General features: G+C 37.5%; 1 protein-coding gene across 1 annotated transcript in view; it reads left to right on the top strand.

The window, feature by feature from the left end:
* The first annotated feature begins 1085 nt into the window (after positions 1-1085).
* CTSZ (cathepsin Z) overlaps positions 1086-18816 on the top strand; it is a 48601-nt gene continuing 30870 nt past the window's right edge. The window contains exons 1-2 of the mRNA XM_053705200.1: positions 1086-1274; positions 18539-18702. Coding sequence (XP_053561175.1) covers positions 1138-1274; positions 18539-18702 — 301 coding nt within the window. The 5' untranslated portion in view covers positions 1086-1137. The remainder of the gene's footprint in view (positions 1275-18538; positions 18703-18816) is intronic.

Below are 18816 nucleotides of genomic sequence, written 5' to 3'. Positions count from 1 at the left end.
CACCTTTTAAATGTTAATGTGGTTTAATAAAGTTTATCTATTATTTAAATAATAAACGCGGGCTGCGGCCTTTTTCCCCCAAAGTTTTGTCTTGTGTTTTCATTTATGTTAGTATTGCCTAGATGTGTGGTCATACCCCATACAGTTAGCTCACAGACCATACAGCCATGGAAGAAATAGGGGATAGTCTTATGTGTGGGAACCCTGTATACCTAGGCTGCCAAGGATGTCATGATGTGATCCAACCCTTGTATAATGAATATGCTTTACTGAATGGGTTACAGTCTTCTTTTTCAACTGTACAAACAATCAATTAATCAATCGATCAATTAATCAATCAATCAATAAATACAAAGAATCAGAATGGAAGCCAGCAGTGACAGGAGGGGTATTTATAGGAAGGAGCTGCATCCTGAAGGGTCTTAGGAGTTTCTACTTACTCCATGAAGGTGAACATAAGATATAGCCTAATGATCAAAAGCTTGTGGGAATGGAAAGAAACCACACAAATATTTTTGCATTATATTGCCATATGTGTCTGTAGTTCACAAGCAGAATGTGTGCAGAGATAAAGAGCTCTCAAGCAATATTTGTTTTTTTTATTTATTTGAGGGACCTGCAGTACTGAAACGTCATCCTAGATAATCTCACTAGAGCAGAGAGTTTAGAACATCTGACCCTCAGAGAGAGAAACCAGTACAGTTTTTATTTCCATGCACTGCTATGCTGTTTATATTGATATCAGTAAAACCCTATACACCCCCAGTCCACTCCTTTATTTTGTTTCCTACACCTTTGCTGAGGGTTGTTTTCCCCAACTTCTTATAATTTAAGAAACTGACAATACTGTAACTTAAACCATATGTAGTAAACTCACAGCTAAGTGTTTTGTATTTTGTTGTTGTTAATTCTCAGGCAAAAGAAGGAGTCAACCCCTTCCTACACAATATGCATTGTAACCCTACATAAACTCTGACTAAAACCAGTAAATGATTCCACAGAACCCCAGATTAACAGCAGAGACATCAGCTATCTGCTGTACTGTCTCTTTAAGAGGGAAAAAAAATATATCCCTTGCGAAAGTCCCAGTGAGTCTGCAATAGAGGAAGTGTAGTGCTCAGCCTTCCTGCTCATCACATGAGACCCTACTACACCATGGCCAGGCTGGGCGCACTCCTGCTGTTGTCCCTTATCTCATGGGTGAATGCCGGGCTGTACTTTCAGGAGGGACAGAGCTGCTACAAACCGGCAGTCAGGAAACACCCTGGGGTCCGGTATGTACGTACCTGCACTTACACAACTCCCTGTGCTGGTAAACAGGGAGTCTGCGCCTTTGTCGTCTCAGTCTGTGAGATGCTGTGTATTTATTGCTGTGTGTCAGTGTGTGATTATCTCACAGACTGGGATTTATATCACAGTGTTTGTGTCTCACTGGGCTTGTATTTATTTTATCAGTTATAGATCTGTGTGTATATGACAGCATTGTGTTACTGGCAATTGTATGTGTTTCACCAGTTTTTATTATTCTCGTTATACCTTAATATATGGTGGCACGATAATCACATTGAGACTGTGCATATATATCCCCGATAAGTATACAATAGATATAATAAGTATTCCATAGATCTTTATCACAATCATCTATCTAAATAAATACCTTTTACAAATGGTCTAAATAACAATATAAATATAAAACGAGGCTGCGCGTCTGTTTTCATTGTCAGCTACTATATAAGTGATAAACCTATCAAACACTTCTCATTTATTGTAAAACTGACTTTCAATAGAAGGAATGTCATTTGTCAGTCAGGTCTGAAGTTGAATGCTTTTGCTTTCTCCTGTAAATGAACAGCAGGGTTGTTCTGCTGACCTAGCACAGTCGCTGAACAACGGGCCAGAGGGCTGTTTTTTTCACTCTTGAACAATTTTCTATTTTTCATAGAATGGATGTGTAGCTGGCATTAAACAGTTTGGTATTGAACAGCACCAACTCCCTAAACATTATTAAATTAGCAAAATGTGGTCCAAGAGACCCTGGCTAAGTAAACATATCACAGTCATTTATACACTTTCAGCCTACTAATATCTGCCCCATAAACCTGTCAAGTGTACTGTAGTGCTCTACAAATATGAGTAATCCAGGTGACTTGTAGTCACATGATCTTAGCTCGTACAGGCTGAGTCAAAATTCATGTGACTGCTGTTTATTGCAACACACCAGGAACATAAAGTGTATATATATATATATATATATATATATATATATATATATATATATATATATATATATATATATATATATAAATAAAAAGAACAAAACCAGCTAGTAGGGGTTAAAGGGACAGTAAACCTTAAAAATAATGTTATATAATTCTGCACATAGGGCAGAATTATATAACATTACATTAGCCAAAATTTTTAAATCATAATATTGCATTTTTATTTTTAAAAGAAAGCGCTGTTTCACAGACCCGCTCTCTGCTCTCTGCTGAGCGGGTCTGTTATATTTCCTCAGCGCATCGGGCCAGCTGTATAGTCACAGCGAGCTGCACTTAGTGCTATGGCGCGGTCGGGCCAGGCTGTGACTATACAGCTGGCCCGATGCGCTGAGGAAATATAAAAGACCCGCTCAGCAGAGAGCAGAGAGCGGGTCTGTGAAACAGCGCTTTCTTTTAAAAATAAAAAGGTAATATTATGATTTAAAAATTTTGGCTAATGTAATGTTATATAATTCTGCACTATGTGCAGAATTATATAACATTATTTTTAAGGTTTACTGTCCCTTTAATATTTAGACTGGTGAACTAGGGCCCACCTCTCTTAATATTTAGATGAGACACCAGGTGCAAGGAGGCTTAAAAAGTAACTATAATTAGATTGAGAAATAAAAGTAAGCCTTTTCCAGCACTGCACATAAAGTCACAGAATTAAATTCACACAATGAATCTGTGAATCACTTAAAGCTCAGCTCAAACACGGTTGTCAAAATGCAACAAATAAATTTATTAAAGGAAAAAAAATCATAAAGAAAGTATATGTGCAAATGTTACAATAAATTTGATGCAATTCATCAACTAAATAATAAGCATGCTAGTGCATTCATTACCCCTCACACAAACAAAGGCTCTATTTCCATAGAGTTAGTTGCAGTGCGTCCACTGAGAAAAAAAGCACGGTTACCAGTTAGTAATAAATGATTCCACTGAAGCTATATGACAAGCTGTAAAGTTAGTTGTGCTTAAGCTGTATTAATATGCAATGCACTGCAGTGAAAGCAAATATCCTCTTGTGCTGTGTGATTGACACTGATATGAAATGCAGTTCAAGTGGTATAGAGCTATTCAAGTGGTGTTAAATAACATTCCCGGGGCTAATGTAATATACAGAGTCCCTGATATTGTGTGAATTTAATTCTGTGACTTTATGTGCAGTGCTGGAAAAGGCTTACTTTTATTTCTCAATCTAATTATATATATATATTTTTTTTTATTTTATTATATATATATATATATATATATATATATATATATATATATATATATATATATATATATATATATATATATATATATATATATAGAGTAACAAGGGAGAGCACTCTCACTCAGTAACTGCCAGGGTGCTATAGTGTAATTAAATATAGCTGAACACAAAGCTGGCACTCTCTGGTCTTTAAAAAAAAAAAATCTTTTACTGTGAAAGTAGTGACGTTCCGGGGACAAAGTATCCCCTTCCTCTTTGGAAAGACCAGAGAGTGTGCAAGTTTTGTGTTCAGATATATATATATATATATATATAAAGCAATAGTTGTGGGATAAGCGCTCTCACCTCCTCATTGACTGGCCAGGGTGTCAGGAAAATGGTTTTTCAATACTGCAAAATAGATCCACACTCACTGGACAGTAACGTTTTGTTATTTAAAGTCAAGTGAGTGCGGATCTATTTTGTAGTATATATATATTTATATAAAACATTATCTTCTTTAGTTCTAGACAATTAGGAATATATATATATATAACGATCATGCAGTCCCTGTATAGAATTCTGCAGGATCCTCTTCAGCCTCTCTGAACAGGAGCCCTACTGCTCTAATAGGTAACAGATATGGCCCATATGACCATAATATGACTATGAACAGGAGTGGGAAGCACCTTTGTTTCATGACCATCTGTCTTCAGTCATCCCAGGACCAAGAATTAAAGGGACAGTCTACTCCAAATTTGTTATTGTTTAAAAAAGATAGATAATCCCTTTATTACCCATTCCACAGTTTTGCACAGCCATCATAGTTATAGTGATATATTTTTATACCTCTGTGCTTACCGTGTATCTAAGCCTCTGCAGACTGCCCTTTATCTAAGTGCTATTTACAGACTTGCATATTAGCCAGTTAATGCTGGTTCTTGCACAACTCCACGGGCGTGCGCACATTGTTATATATATGGCACACATGAATTAGTAGTGTGCCATGTGAAGAGATAATAAAAATGTATGTGACAAGAGGCTGTCTGTAGTGGCTTAGAAACAGGCAGACATTTAGCGTTTTAAATGTTATAAAGTATATTAATATAACAATGTTGGTTGTGCAAAGCTGGACAATGGGTAGTACAGGCAGGGCCGCCACTAGAAATTTTGCGGCCCCTGACTTAACCATTGATCAGGCCCCCCCCCCCCCTTGACATGTGCAATTTTTAACCAAGTGACTAAAACGTATATACACTTTATTCTTAAGTGTAGTCAAACTTGGAAATGTTGTAAAGTAGGTGGTAACACACAAACACAGAAACACAGAAACACATTCATACACTGAAACACACACACTCACACATAATCAGTAGTAAGGTCAAAATGTCCTAAAAAGGAACAGACAATGGACACACACACACACACACACAAACTCAAACACAAACTTGCACATACACCCAAGGAAACACAGACAGAGACAGCCTCAGAAAACACACAAAGATAAACACACACAACCAAAGAAAACACACAAAAACAAACACACACAGAGAGACAATCACATAAAACACAGAAAGACATACATACACACCCTCACTGAGACATCCACAGAAAACACACAAAGACATACACACACTCTCACAGAGACACCCACAGAAAATGCACAGACATACACACACCCTAACAGAGACATCCACAGAAAACACAGACAAACATACATATACACACCCACCCTCACAGAGACATCCACAGAAAACACAGAGACATACACACCCACCCTCACAGAGGCATCCAGAGAAAATACACAAAGACATACATACACACACCCTCAAAGAGACACCCATAGAAAAAGCACAAAGACATACGCACACACCCTCACAGACCTCCACAGAAAATGCACAAAGACATACACACCCACCCTCACAGAAAGACCCACAGAAAAAAAAATACATACACACTCATAAAGACACAAGTAAAAGCACAAAGACATAAACACAGACACCCACAGAAACACTCACAGGAAGTAACATTTCTGCACATTGCATCCCCTAAATCAACAGTGTGTGACATGCATGATAAAAAAACTGCAGAAATTAAGAGATCACTTTTTAAAGAATCATATTTGTAAATGTACAAACAAAAATAATTCTGTGAATTCAAAATTGTACATTAATGATCTGGGTAGATGGCTAGATGAAGAAAAGTACTTTTAAAAGGTTGACATATGTTTGTTTGTTTTTTCCCCAACCAAGAGCACCACTTCAAATATAGTGTACAAATGTTCCCATGTGTCAGCTGTACTTATGGATTTTAAAAATGCTGCACTCTATATGGTCTTCGTGGAACCATAAGCTGTGGTACTCATACCATTAGATCTGGTTAAATGCAGGATTTAGGCTTGTTTGTATGTATTTCAAAATTAAGTCAGCTGTAGTGTAAACTGAACAGTTTTAAGTTAACCTGTCTCATTTCAAACACTGAGCAATCTCAGTCTGAGAGTATAACATTTTATGCAGATGTAAAAATCTTAGATAAAATGCCTCCTTGCATCTGGAAAGTCCTTGTATAAAGGGGCAGTAAACTGGAATGTAATATATATATATATATATATATTAATAAAAAAATGCATATCTGCCATATCTGTATTGAGGAGGAAACATTTCTGCATGGCTTTAAATATAGAATTTCTACAGCATTGTCAAATAATCATAAATACACTGCTGCTAAAAAAATGTGTTTTTATGGACCTTTGGCCCCACCATACAACTACTACCACACTGAAGTTACAATCCGAAATTGCACAAAGAAATAAAAAACATTTACTAAATAAGTCCTACCTCCTCTGCAATGCTGTCTGACTCAGGCACACACTGCACAAACAAAGTGTCAAATCTGTCTCACACTGTGCATAGTGGTTTAGTGCACACTCAGAAATCCTCTCAAATGCTAATACTTTACTCCTTGTAATAACATTTCCCATGCTCAATTAGCACTCTGCTGTAGTTCCCACTGGTGGCTGCCAAAATTAAAAAAAGAAAAAACATTTTTTTGTTGTTCTTGCCTCATGGGGCCCCCCTGGCCCATTGGGCCCCTGACAGGAGTAACCCCTGTCACCCCCTGATGGCGGCCCTGAGTACAGGCGTTATCTGTCTTTTTCAACAATAACAATTTTGGTGTAGACTGTCCCTTTAAATAAGGAAATATACTCTAGGTTGGGGTGTTAAATATTTTACACTATTTTTATGGTTCTTAGGTTTTGTGGGAGGTGATCTTTGCAGTGGAGCGTTATGGGGGAGCGTTTAATTATAGTGATGGTCTTGGGGTTCATAAGAGGTCATAAAGACCCTTAAGGAACATTACTTTACTTTGGTGAGGAATTTTAATGGGAGTTTGAGTGGATATTCATTGCTTAAATTAAAGGTGTTATTTGTTATAGGTACTTGAGATAGATGATGGGTAGTGTATTGGGGAGGCATGGCCATTAATATTGGTTGTTGCAGTCAGAGTAAATATCAGTGGGGGATAGTAGTCAGGGTTTAATGTGGTTGTGAAGGTCAAAGTAATGTAAATAGCGCTGGGTATTGCGGTTAGGGTAAAATGGATATGAAACCCTTTGCCATTGCACTATATAATATTTTAATTATGCATTCTAAACAATTATATATACTTTCATTACCCCCCCCCCCCCCTTTCTTGTAATGGAACTCTGAAAATTTTGAATTTTCCATTTCCCAATAGGCCAGTGTAGTAGCTATTGAAAAGAGCATATCATTGGACAGCAAAGCAATAAAAGTTGTGCTAACAAAATAAATGCTATAAATTCTTTCAAAACATTTATTTTATCTTTTGCAATTGTTTAATTGCTGACACGGTGCATATATAAAACAAATGAATTAGCTGTATATGCTGGGCTTGGAATTTGTATTAGTCCACGTGTCCCAGGCAAGTAGGAAATTGCAGCTGACAAGAAAATAAAATATGGATTTTTCCTGTCTTTAACATTGAGTGGACTAGTGGCTTTTTCCATCTGGGCTAGTAACTTTCAAACCCATGACTAGTAAACTATAGGAGTATTTTTGCAATTCTGTATATATGAATTAATTGTATGTACCAGTGGTAACAAGATGTCAGATTGTATATATTGTATTAATTCACATCAAATGTATACCTGCCTAACTATATGCACTATTGTATGAAATAGCATCAGAGGCGTATCTTGGCCTAGGCAAACAAGGCACTTTTTCCTGGCTATATTTCTAAGAAGCTTACAGTTATTTTAGAAGTATTATATAGGTATATAATGAGAGATTTTGCACAAAGAGCTTACATTCTAGGGGAGTAAAATAAGAGAGTGTCCATCAGTTTAGAGGTAACTCAGAAGCTTTCTTTTATTTAGATAGCTATTGCCTTTAGTTCTGTTGTCTTTCAGCACTTAGTATTGTGCTTGGGGAAGTATTGTTTCAATAAATCTGTGATTTTTTTTATATATGTTGCAGCAATAGATGGATGTGTGGGTGTGCGGGCGTCCGTGTGTATAACTCTGTGTGTATGTGCCTGTGAACATTTTATTTTGAAAATTACATAAAAATATTCACTTTAATCCCTTGCCAAAAAATATTATGGACAAAAAAGGCCTACAACTTTGGAAGGGGGGCATTGGCGGGGCATCAAAAAATGTTGAGTGCCTAGGGCAGCACACAACCTAAATACGCCACTGAATAGCATCCATAGTTATTTTAATAATCATCATCATTTCTTTTGTTTGCAAGGTCTAACAGGAATTTCAACCTATTTTCAGATCCTGTATTGTGCCATTGGCAAAAAAAGTATTATTATGGCCACACTAGTAACAACACTTATAAAAACAGGTTGTGAGTCATTCCACTTGACTTGCACGTGACTTGTTACGTGACTGTAACTCCATTTGAACATACGCTAGTGGCTATTACATGCCTATCCTTCAGCAATTATACACTTAACTTTTTTTAAAAAAGTGTTTAGTTAAACAACTCAGAATTGTCCCATTTGATTGTTGAAAAACTTTTTTTTTTAATTATGGTTTGCTCTGTTTGCGATATTATAGTTATAGCTGTGTTCTCAAGAAAGAAGAGAGCAGTGTTCTCTACATAACACACAATTAATAGCAAAATTTACCATAAATTTATGTAATGTTTTTTTGTGCAACAGAGAAAACAATATAACATAATTTAGCTTTATATTTGCTTAAAGGGCACTAAACACAAATTGTGAACTACATGATTATGAACCTTTATATATAATAATACTAATTTTGCAATGAAAACTGTATATAGCTGTATAGTGTCCCTTTGCTTAAAGGGACAATAAACACAAATTGTAAACTACATGATTATGAACCTTTCTATATAATAATAATTTTGTAATGAAAACTGCAGCTTTAGTTTGTCAAATGAGTATATTGTGTTAGGTTTATTCTTTTCACTGATTTCCTTGTCCCCCAGAACAAAAGAGCCCCTGCTAACCAAATACAAACTAATATTCAGATACAGCACAAACTCTGTTTGCACATGTGTAGACTAGAGTAGCCTGCACTCTTATATTCCCTTAAAGCAGAACTTTCCAAACTTTTCATGTAGGTGACACACTTTTTAGACCAACATTATTTCGCGACACAGTAATTCAGCTGTACTAGCAAACAGGAGATTAAACTAACTTGTTTTTAAGATACGGACACATACATAAATTATTTATTAACTAAATGTATTTATAAGTAACAGTAAGTATTATTATTATCAGGTATTTGTAGAGCGCCAACAGATTCCGCAGCGCTGTAAACATAGTCGGTGTACAGGATAGCTTTTGTAGGGGTCAAGTGGGTAGAGGTATGTGCAAGATGTTAAGTATGTGCAAGAATTAAATAAGTTTAATAACACCAAAAGCTACTTACTATTTTAATGGGATGTATGAATTTGATGGGATGAACACAGTTTCTGAATATTTGGTGGAATATTAGACACTCGCATTTTAAAGCTTCCACTTCCTATCCATATATCAAGAGCAGGAGCAGCAATGCACTACTGGGAGCTAGCTGTAAAAAACAAACAAACACTTTGACTTCTGACTTCAGCTCAGCATTTACGCTGCCACCCTTAGAGCTCTGTGAATCCGACTGATTACTGCCCATGCTGCAAACACACTGCTGTCCGACTCATTCACTACACATGCAGTCAGGAGCCAATGTGCTGCCAAAGCCGCCAATGGGAATAGTTTCAGTTCCCACTGAGCTGCATCAATAGGTTAAGATGATCTGTAACCCACTAGGTCAGGGCGGGATACCGGGAAAAATCCCGGTGGGCCGGGCCATTAGGGCCCACTGGTGGGCCGGCAGCTGCAGCGTGCACCACACCGGGCGAGCAGCAGAGGAGAGCAGCACAGTCAGTCACTACCTTCATTAAATCATCACAGGTGATTGACAGTGTGTGAGACTGTGACTGAGCGGCCGCCGCCAGTTAGTATACCCCCATTGTCCTTTGCGTCGTAATCCCACAGACAGCCTAGTCACCCTCCCCACAAGCACCAGCGTCCAGCCTCCCTGAGTCCCCTCCCCCACGCACGCTCTGCAAGCCTCCAGTAGTAGAGTAAGGCTGCACACCCCACTGCATGCTGTGCAGCTGGGGGAGGTAGTGCTGACCGCCGACCACCGTGGGTTCCAGGCCTAGCGCTGTGTGTGTTGTGTGTGATGAGGGGCAGGCGCACGGTAAGGCTGGTGCAAACAACTTATTTCTGGGTCTGGCTGCTTAATTCTTGGGGTTATGCTGCTGCATTATATACGTTGTTAGCAGACGGGTGCTGCTGCGATTTGCTGAGACAAAGCCGGTTAGCCAATTAACCCCTTTTGTTGCTGAAACAGCTATTGTAAAGTATATCACTAAAATACATTATGGTTGTATATAACTGTATATCACTATCATTAAAATACATTATGGTTGTATATCACTAATCACTATATATGTATATCACTGTCTGTATTATACAGTGATATACATATATAGTGATATACAACCATAGTGTATTTTAATGATAGTGATATACAGTGATATACATATATAGTGATATACAACCAGAATGTATTTTTTTTTTTTTTAAAGTAAATTTTTATTGAGGTTATAAATTGTAAACAATATATATAAAGAATCATACACAAAGTTGACAAGAAACAAAGTCAGACACTAACCCATAGCGTAACGTAATCCTCCACACAATGTTATAGATATTGGGTATTAAAGAAAAACCTCCATTTTATATATTTCTACAGTAAGTTCCTCTCTTAGTACAATAAGCCTCTTTTGGGCCTAAGAAGATTCACATAAATTAGAATTAACTCTAAGGGGTTCAGTATCTAGTAGATAATGGCTTGGAAAGGCATAAGCAGCATGCTATATTGTAATATAATTATAACAGTGAAACCTCATTTTTTTAGTTGTACCTTATGTGTGGCTCTGTGTGCACAATTATGTTATATTTACCAACCCTATCAACTATATATCAAACCAAGGGAACAATACAGTATAGACCAACATTAGATTATCCTAATATAGTACAAACATACTAGAGTGCAAGAGGACATGGGACTTATTAGTGAGAATAATATGATGATAAACTTAATGTCCATAAATGAATATTTAGAATGCCAGGGAAGGGCAAATCTAAAGTTATAACTCAAAACACCCACAATTAGACAGCTTTAACATACTGAATTATCTGTATATGGGATCCTAATGTGACCATTTCATGTCTAAAGAGTGCATGCTTCTAGCTATAGTCTGGTTTAATGGCGGGCAAAATCAGTATCCTAGAAACCCATAATATTAGGAGCAGCATACAGTTAGGCAGAACATTAGTTAAGTGCTACCATATATATCATAACAATGGCTGTCATATAATCAGGTACTAAATATATTACAATTAAAGTTCAGCCGGAGCTGTCCATTGCATAGTATAAACTGCTGCGTATTATAGCACTAGGAGAGTCATGCAAAAATGGTTGGCCTTGTATCAGTCCGGTATTGCCAAGAATGTACATCACCCTACTCCGGATCTCCAGGGTCGCATCGGATAGCTAACTTTCACTCCGCATCTCATTGCCACTCTCAGAATGTCTCTAGGGGAGGCTGCTTCACGAAGCATAATGTAATCATGAACAACAAGGCCACGCTTCAGCGAAATGAATATAGGGGCGGTAGGTAGGAGCTCCGTGCCTGTCAGGAGTGCGCTCAGCCCGGTTCCTACTCTCTCTTGCTGTGTAAGTTCCGATTGCTCTCGATTATCGATCACATTGTGTGTGACACATATACCTCGGTCTGGGAATGACATCCTCCCCTCGCTTTGTAGTGACATAGCCGGACTTTGCTGGAGGCCCGCATCGGGAGCGTGAGTTTCCAATCCAAGTTCGGCAGTACAATTGCTAGAAAGCTGCGATACAGCTGTCTCTCGCAACATGGCGCAAAAGCTAATTTCGAAGTTCGTCAGGATTTGCTCCAAAACACTAAGTATGCCTTCCATTGTCATGATGTAATCTCATAGGAGATGTTATCCCCCCTCAAATGTAGTTTGCAGCAGAGAGAGGAATTTCTTCAGCGCAAAAGGCTGACTGGTTCGATACGTTAGATCGATGAAAGGGGGGGTTAGGAAAGGTATAGGCTGCTCCAAGGCCTCTGTAACGCACCTTCCCTTATCAGGTCTGCATGTTCTTGTTGGGCAGAGAGAGTTAGATTGATCTGATCCCTGAGTTGTAATGATCAGAGATCCCTTAGGAAAAGTCAGATCGGCAGGTCTCAGAGAGAATAATCAGCCGTTTATAACCACAACAAGGTGGAGCACTACTGAACAGCAGCCATCTTATTCGGTGGTCGGACACGCCCCCCAACCAGAATGTATTTTAATGATAGTGATATATACATATATAGTGATATACAACCAGAATGTATTTTAATGATAGTGATATACAGTGATATACATATATAGTGATATACAACCAGAATGTATTTTAATGATAGTGATATACAGTCTGTATATCACTATTATTAAAATACATTATGGTTAGGCTGACCATATTGCCGCTTTAAGAAGGAACACATATGAAAAATACATATGTGAGGGTTCTTATACAAAACCATTTCTTTAAACAGCCCTGAAGACAGCCCTGACTTATGTATTTTTCATATGTGTCCCTTTTTAAAGCGGCAATATGGACAGCCTAATTGTGGTTGTATATCACTATATATGTATATATCACTATCATTAAAATACATTCTGGTTGTATATCACTATATATGTATATCACTGTATATCACTATCATTAAAATACATTATGGTTGTATATCACTATATAGTATATCACTGTATATCACTATCATTAAAATACATTATGGTTGGTATTTAGTGTATTATTATACCTTGGTTATAATACTACTTAGGATTGCAGACTTTTTATTAAAAACACTTTCAGCCTGTATTACATATCCACCGTATTGTTCCATTAAGTGATTTCAGAATGCAAAGTTGTATTTTATCCAAATAATACATTCTTTGCTGTTTAGTGCACTTATACTGACGCATTATTTCTGGAAAGTTTCAAAATTTGTATGGGCTGGGCTGCAGGGGGCGTGGCTGGGTGGGAGGGGGTGTGGCTGGGCCGGTCTATACCAATTTCCAGGGCTGGTCTGATTTCCCAGTCCGGCCCTGCACTAGGTATCAATCACGTATCAACCATGTGATATGCGTAGCAGGCAGGCGGAACTTTGGAAACCCCCCAAAAAAGTTAAATTAAAAAAAAAAAAAATTGTGCTGAAGCAGGGACACACCTACACACAGCTGCCGACACACTAATGTGTCACGACACACAGTTTGGAAAGCACTGCCTTAAAGGGACACTCACGTCAAATTAAATTTTCATGATTCAGATACAGCATGTCATTTTAAACAACTTTCCAATTTACTTCCATTAAAAAAAAATTGTCCAGTCTTTTATATTTACACTTTTTGAGTCAACAGCTCCTACTGAGCATGTGCAAGAATTCACAGACTATACGTATTTGCATTTGTGATTGGATGATTGCTGTCACATGGTACAGGGGGAGTGGAAATATACATAACTGAAATTTGTTAGAAAAAAATCTACTACTCATTTGAAATTCAGAGTAAATGCTATTGTATTGTCTTGTTATCTTGCATTTGTTGATTATGCAAATCTACTGTGTTTACTGGTCCTTTAAGGTGGTTTAGCACTGATTCAACTTAGTTACTATGGAAAAGAATGATTTTTCTATCATGATTGTTGATTCAAAATTGATAATCCACCTTTTAAAATCATGTGACACCATAGAAGCTTAGGGAGGGAGGGAAAAGTAAAAGAAAGCTCACATAAATTGCCTAAAACTATTAACCCAAGCCTCCCTGGAAGAAAGTCAAACAAGCAAAATTGTAGATATATTTTACAACAAAAGGCTGCAAAATAAATAATGAATGTATATTGCAATAATGTTTCACTTGCAATAATGAAACATTTTATGCATTTTTGAAATTTCAAGTTAAATTTAAAACAGGTGGTCAGTAAAATCAGCTGGGTAAAGCGTTTTTACAGGCATACTATCCCATTCCAGGGGAGAGGGGGCAGGCACACTTTTTGCCTGAGTCTCATCTAATTAGGAAGTCTAGCCCATTTGCTGAATCCTAAACATCAAGTCAAATTTCTGTTAGAAGCTACTCTTTCGGAATGCTCTGAATTTTTATACAAATCTGTCATTCGTTTAGACTAAATCTACTCTTCTGAGCATTGTGGCCATCAGTTCCAATTGGCTGCTTATTATTATTGGTCTATTGGTTTGTAAAATTTGCATTGAGTGTATTTTTAGCTTTGTCTTTATTTTTTCTTGGTGACTATTTTTTCTGTTTAAAGGCAATGGTAAACTTTATACGCACATAATAGCAGCATTAATGCTCTCAATGGAATAGTGATAATATATATTTTTTTCTAAAATAATTTTTGCTATTACAAGTGTAAAATGTAAAAAAGTGCAAAAATGCTTCTATCCAAAATTGAAATGCATGATTTAAAGGGACACTTAACCCAAATTTTTGTTTCATGATTCAGATAGAGCATGCAATTTTAATCAACTTTCTAATTTACTTCTATTATCAAATTTTCTTCCTTCTCTTGGTATCTTTATTTGAAATGCAAGAATGTAAGTTTAGATGCCGGCCCATTTTTGGTGGATAACCTGGGTTATTCTTGCTGATTGGTGGAAAAATTCATCCACCAATAAAAAAGAGCTGTCCAGAGTCCTGAAACAAAAAAGAAGCTTAGATGCCTTCTTTTTCAAATAAAGATAGCAAGTGAACGAAGAAAAAATGATAATAGGAGTAAATTAGAAAGGTGCTTACAATTGCATGCTCTATCTGAATCACAAAAGAAAAAAATTGGGTTCAGTGTCCCTTTAATGTTAGGACTCTTGTTCGGAGGACTAAATCTAAATATAAGGTATAGCTTATTTCTTAAAGAGTGACGGCCTTAGAATATTTTTTTATGGAAATTATCTCAGTGTTGTAGATTCATTAGTGGTGTCTCTAATCTCATAAAAAAACAGAGAGTGTTTTATAAAATAACATGGAATAATAGCAACATATAAAATGTCTAGTGAAAAACAGAGATATTTTTGTTATATTTATATTTAGATTATATTTCAATGATGAATTGTATTACCTGTCATTACTATAAACGTCTATATGTATTACTTACTCACTTGATTGTACTCTGAAGTATTGCTTTATTAATATGTAAATAATTAGACATTCATTATATACCTATCGTATGAGCCAGGAAAGCACGTTTTCTACAAATGGAGTGCTGCTTTTTGTTTTATATACATACATCCCTATTATAACATAATTTTCTGGCTGGTTTTCTTTCATGATTCAGATAGAGCATGCAATTTAAAGAGACTTTCTCATTTACTCCTATTATCAATTTTTCTTTGTTCTCTTGCTATCTTTATTTAAAAAAATAGGAATCTAAACTTAGGAGCCAGCCTATTTTTGGTTCAGCACCCTGGATGGTGCTTGCTGATTGATGGCTACATTTAGCCACCAATCAGCAAGCGCTACCCTGGTGCTGAACCAAAAATGGGCGGGCTCCTAAGCTTAGCATTTTTAAATAAAGAAGAGAAGAGAATGGAGAAAAATTGATATTGGGAGTAAATTAGTAAGTTGCTTAAAATGACATGCTCTATCTGAATCATGGAAGAAAAAAAATTGGGTTTAGTATCCCTTTAATGCTGTGCACTTGTAAATAGGTGTGTTCTGTTTCACTTGTTTTTTGTTTTTTTTATTACCTGTGACTACACATTTCTGGCACCCTTATTAAATGTGTGATAAAATATTTTACACATAAAATGCCTAAAGTGACCCACTTATTTAGCTGTGACATGAATCAGATGTTTGCACACACACTGCTGGAATGTTCAATTATATGAAATGTATTTTATAGGGTAAAAATTAATCTGGGTAGTTAAACAAAAAGAAAACCAGTCAGTCAGTAGCAACTTTAAATGGAGGATCTGAAGTCTTCTGCTTGTACCAGTTGTTTGTCTTTTATCGCATGAAAGCCTTAAAATCTCTAGATACGGGTTCTCTTGTGAGGGGCTAATAAGAAACTGCTGGTTTGCAGAGCAAGAGTACAAGTAGGAAGTCCTCCACCACAGCACATATATTTACACATCTGTATCATTTTCCTTAAGAGTTGCCTTTATAAGGTCTGTGGTGGATGTTACAAAAGAGACACTGTGTTAGCAGGGAGATCTCTATTTCTCTTGGAAGGAGCTATCATGACTGCATTTGGTGTCATTCTCCTGCTCTGAACATTTTCATGCTACCTGTCATACATTGGCTTGGCTGCCATTCAGTATGGCAACTAGGTCTCCTCTCCCCTTCCATACACAATAAGGCCTTGCACGCAGTAGTTGCAGCCAGGGATATTAAGAAAAGTGGGAGATGACCAGGGGTCTGATCCAGTGTGGGCATGTGGCTGTCAAAGGGGCTATAGGTTCAGGGGTCTTATTTAATGTAGGTATGTGGCTGAAAGAAGAGCTGTGGTCTTACCTTATGTTTGTATGTGGCTGACAGAAGAGCTGTGGTCTTACCTGATGTTTGTATGTGGTTGACAGAAGAGCTGTGGTCTTACCTGATGTTTGTATGTGGCTGACAGAGGAGGCTTGGTCTTACCTAATGTTTGTATGTGGCTGACAGAAGAGCTGTGGTCTAACCTGATGTTTGTATGTGGCTGACAGAAGAGCTGTGGTCTTACCTGATGTTTGTATGTGGCTGACAGAAGAGCTGTGGTCTTACCTGATGTTTGTATGTGGTTGACAGAAGAGCTGTGGTCTTACCTGATGTTTGTATGTGGTTGACAGAAGAGCTGTGGTCTTACCTGATGTTTATATGTGGCTGACAGAGGAGGCTTGGTCTTACCTAATGTTTGTATGTGGCTGACAGAAGAGCTGTGGTCTAACCTGATGTTTGTATGTGGCTGACAGAAGAGCTGTGGTCTTACCTGATGTTTGTATGTGGCTGACAGAAGAGCTGTGGTCTTACCTGATGTTTGTATGTGGCTGACAGAAGAGCTGTGGTCTTACCTGATGTTTGTATGTGGCTGACAGAAGAGGCTTGGTCTTACCTAATGTTTGTATGTGGCTGACAGAAGAGCTGTGGTCTTACCTGATGTTTGTATGTGGCTGACAGAAGAGCTGTGGTCTTACCTGATATTTGTATGTGGCTGACAGAAGAGGCTTGGTCTTACCTGATGTTTGTATGTGGCTGATAGAGTGGCTGCAGGGCCAGGGGTCTGATTGTTTTATACACTGTGTCTTTGTTATTTAGTACTTAACATTATTTTAATACTTTGATGATACTGCCTTGACAGATTTTATGTGGCAGACAAGCAAAATCCAGCAATTAACCGATTTTTTTCACACTATATAGTGGTGTTAAGCCATATTGGCAGCAGGACAGTTAATATTTTTTTCAGCTTCAGGGCAGGGCCATAAGTAGACTTCACTGGGCTTCAGGATAAAAGTTGAGCCACAAAAGAGGAACTGTTTATCTGTGTCTGTGAGCCGCCCTTCCCCCCCTAGTTAGTCTGCACTAGTGTATAGGCCCTTATACAGCGTTCCTGTACACATATGGTGTCAAGCTTTTCTGTACAGCCATAATATAATGACCATCTTGGAAACCCTGCCACCATATTTTAAAGACAAAACCACTTTCTCTGAATTGTGCACCCTTTTTTTCAGCGGGCACATAGAGGGGCAAATATGATGGAAATGGGGTCCAGGCACCCTGTAGCAATGGCACTATAGATTGCAAGGCCAGATGGGCCCTCCTAGAGGTGTGGGCCCAGTCTCAATTGAAGCCAATTACAGGAGAGCAATTGGCTTTTCATTCAGCCTGGTCTAATTAGTCAGTGGAGATTTTAATCTGACACCTCTAAAGTGGCTGAGATGATATAGAAAGCAGCCAACAATTTCTGCTCTTTGCATGTGCTTGTTGACTTATTATGAAGCACCTGCTTGCTTCTCCACAAATATGTGCGGAATCTGTTGGTGCTCTACAAATAACCGATAATAATAATATGTCATCAGCTGGGATAGAATATTTAAATTTCTCCACATGCACAGCTTCAACTCCTACAGCTTCCTGCATTCTTAATTCAAATCTTGATCAAATTGCTCCAATATAAGTTGCCCAGTAAAAAAATATAAAAATATTTTTTGAGATTAATCTTAGGCGACAGCTAGATACTTAAAATAGAAATTTAAGGCAGAAGTGAACCTTAATGGAAATAAAATGAAAAAAGTGATATAAAGGAGTTATGGTTATTTGAACCACATTTCTTGAACTATGTGGCATGATATTTTATTTTAGGTGCACTCTGCCGAGTACCTTGAGATCTTTCAGCAGTTTATAAGACATGAACTATATATTGTAACATCTAAGGAAAACGTTTTCTATTTTGACTTGTGTCTTTTTTGACTTTATATTTTAGGAATTATCCGCGGCCTCATGAATACATTCCCTTTAAAAACATACCCAAAACCTGGGATTGGCGCAACGTGAATGGCACCAATTATGTCAGTACCACCCGCAACCAGCACATTCCTCAGTACTGTGGGTCATGCTGGGCCCATGGCAGTACCAGTGCAATGGCAGGTGAGTACTTTTTAGCGGCTGTATAGGTTATTATTATCCCTCTGGCTAAAGAACAAACTGCATAGTGCTAATTTGAGAAAATTGTTTGAAGTAACCCCATATCCACTGAAAAAC

This window comes from Bombina bombina, chromosome 1 (assembly GCF_027579735.1).
Source record: "Bombina bombina isolate aBomBom1 chromosome 1, aBomBom1.pri, whole genome shotgun sequence".
Classification (NCBI taxonomy): domain Eukaryota; kingdom Metazoa; phylum Chordata; class Amphibia; order Anura; family Bombinatoridae; genus Bombina; species Bombina bombina.
The sequence above is the reverse complement of the archived record's forward strand: the minus strand, read 5'-3'. Positions and strand labels throughout refer to the sequence as shown.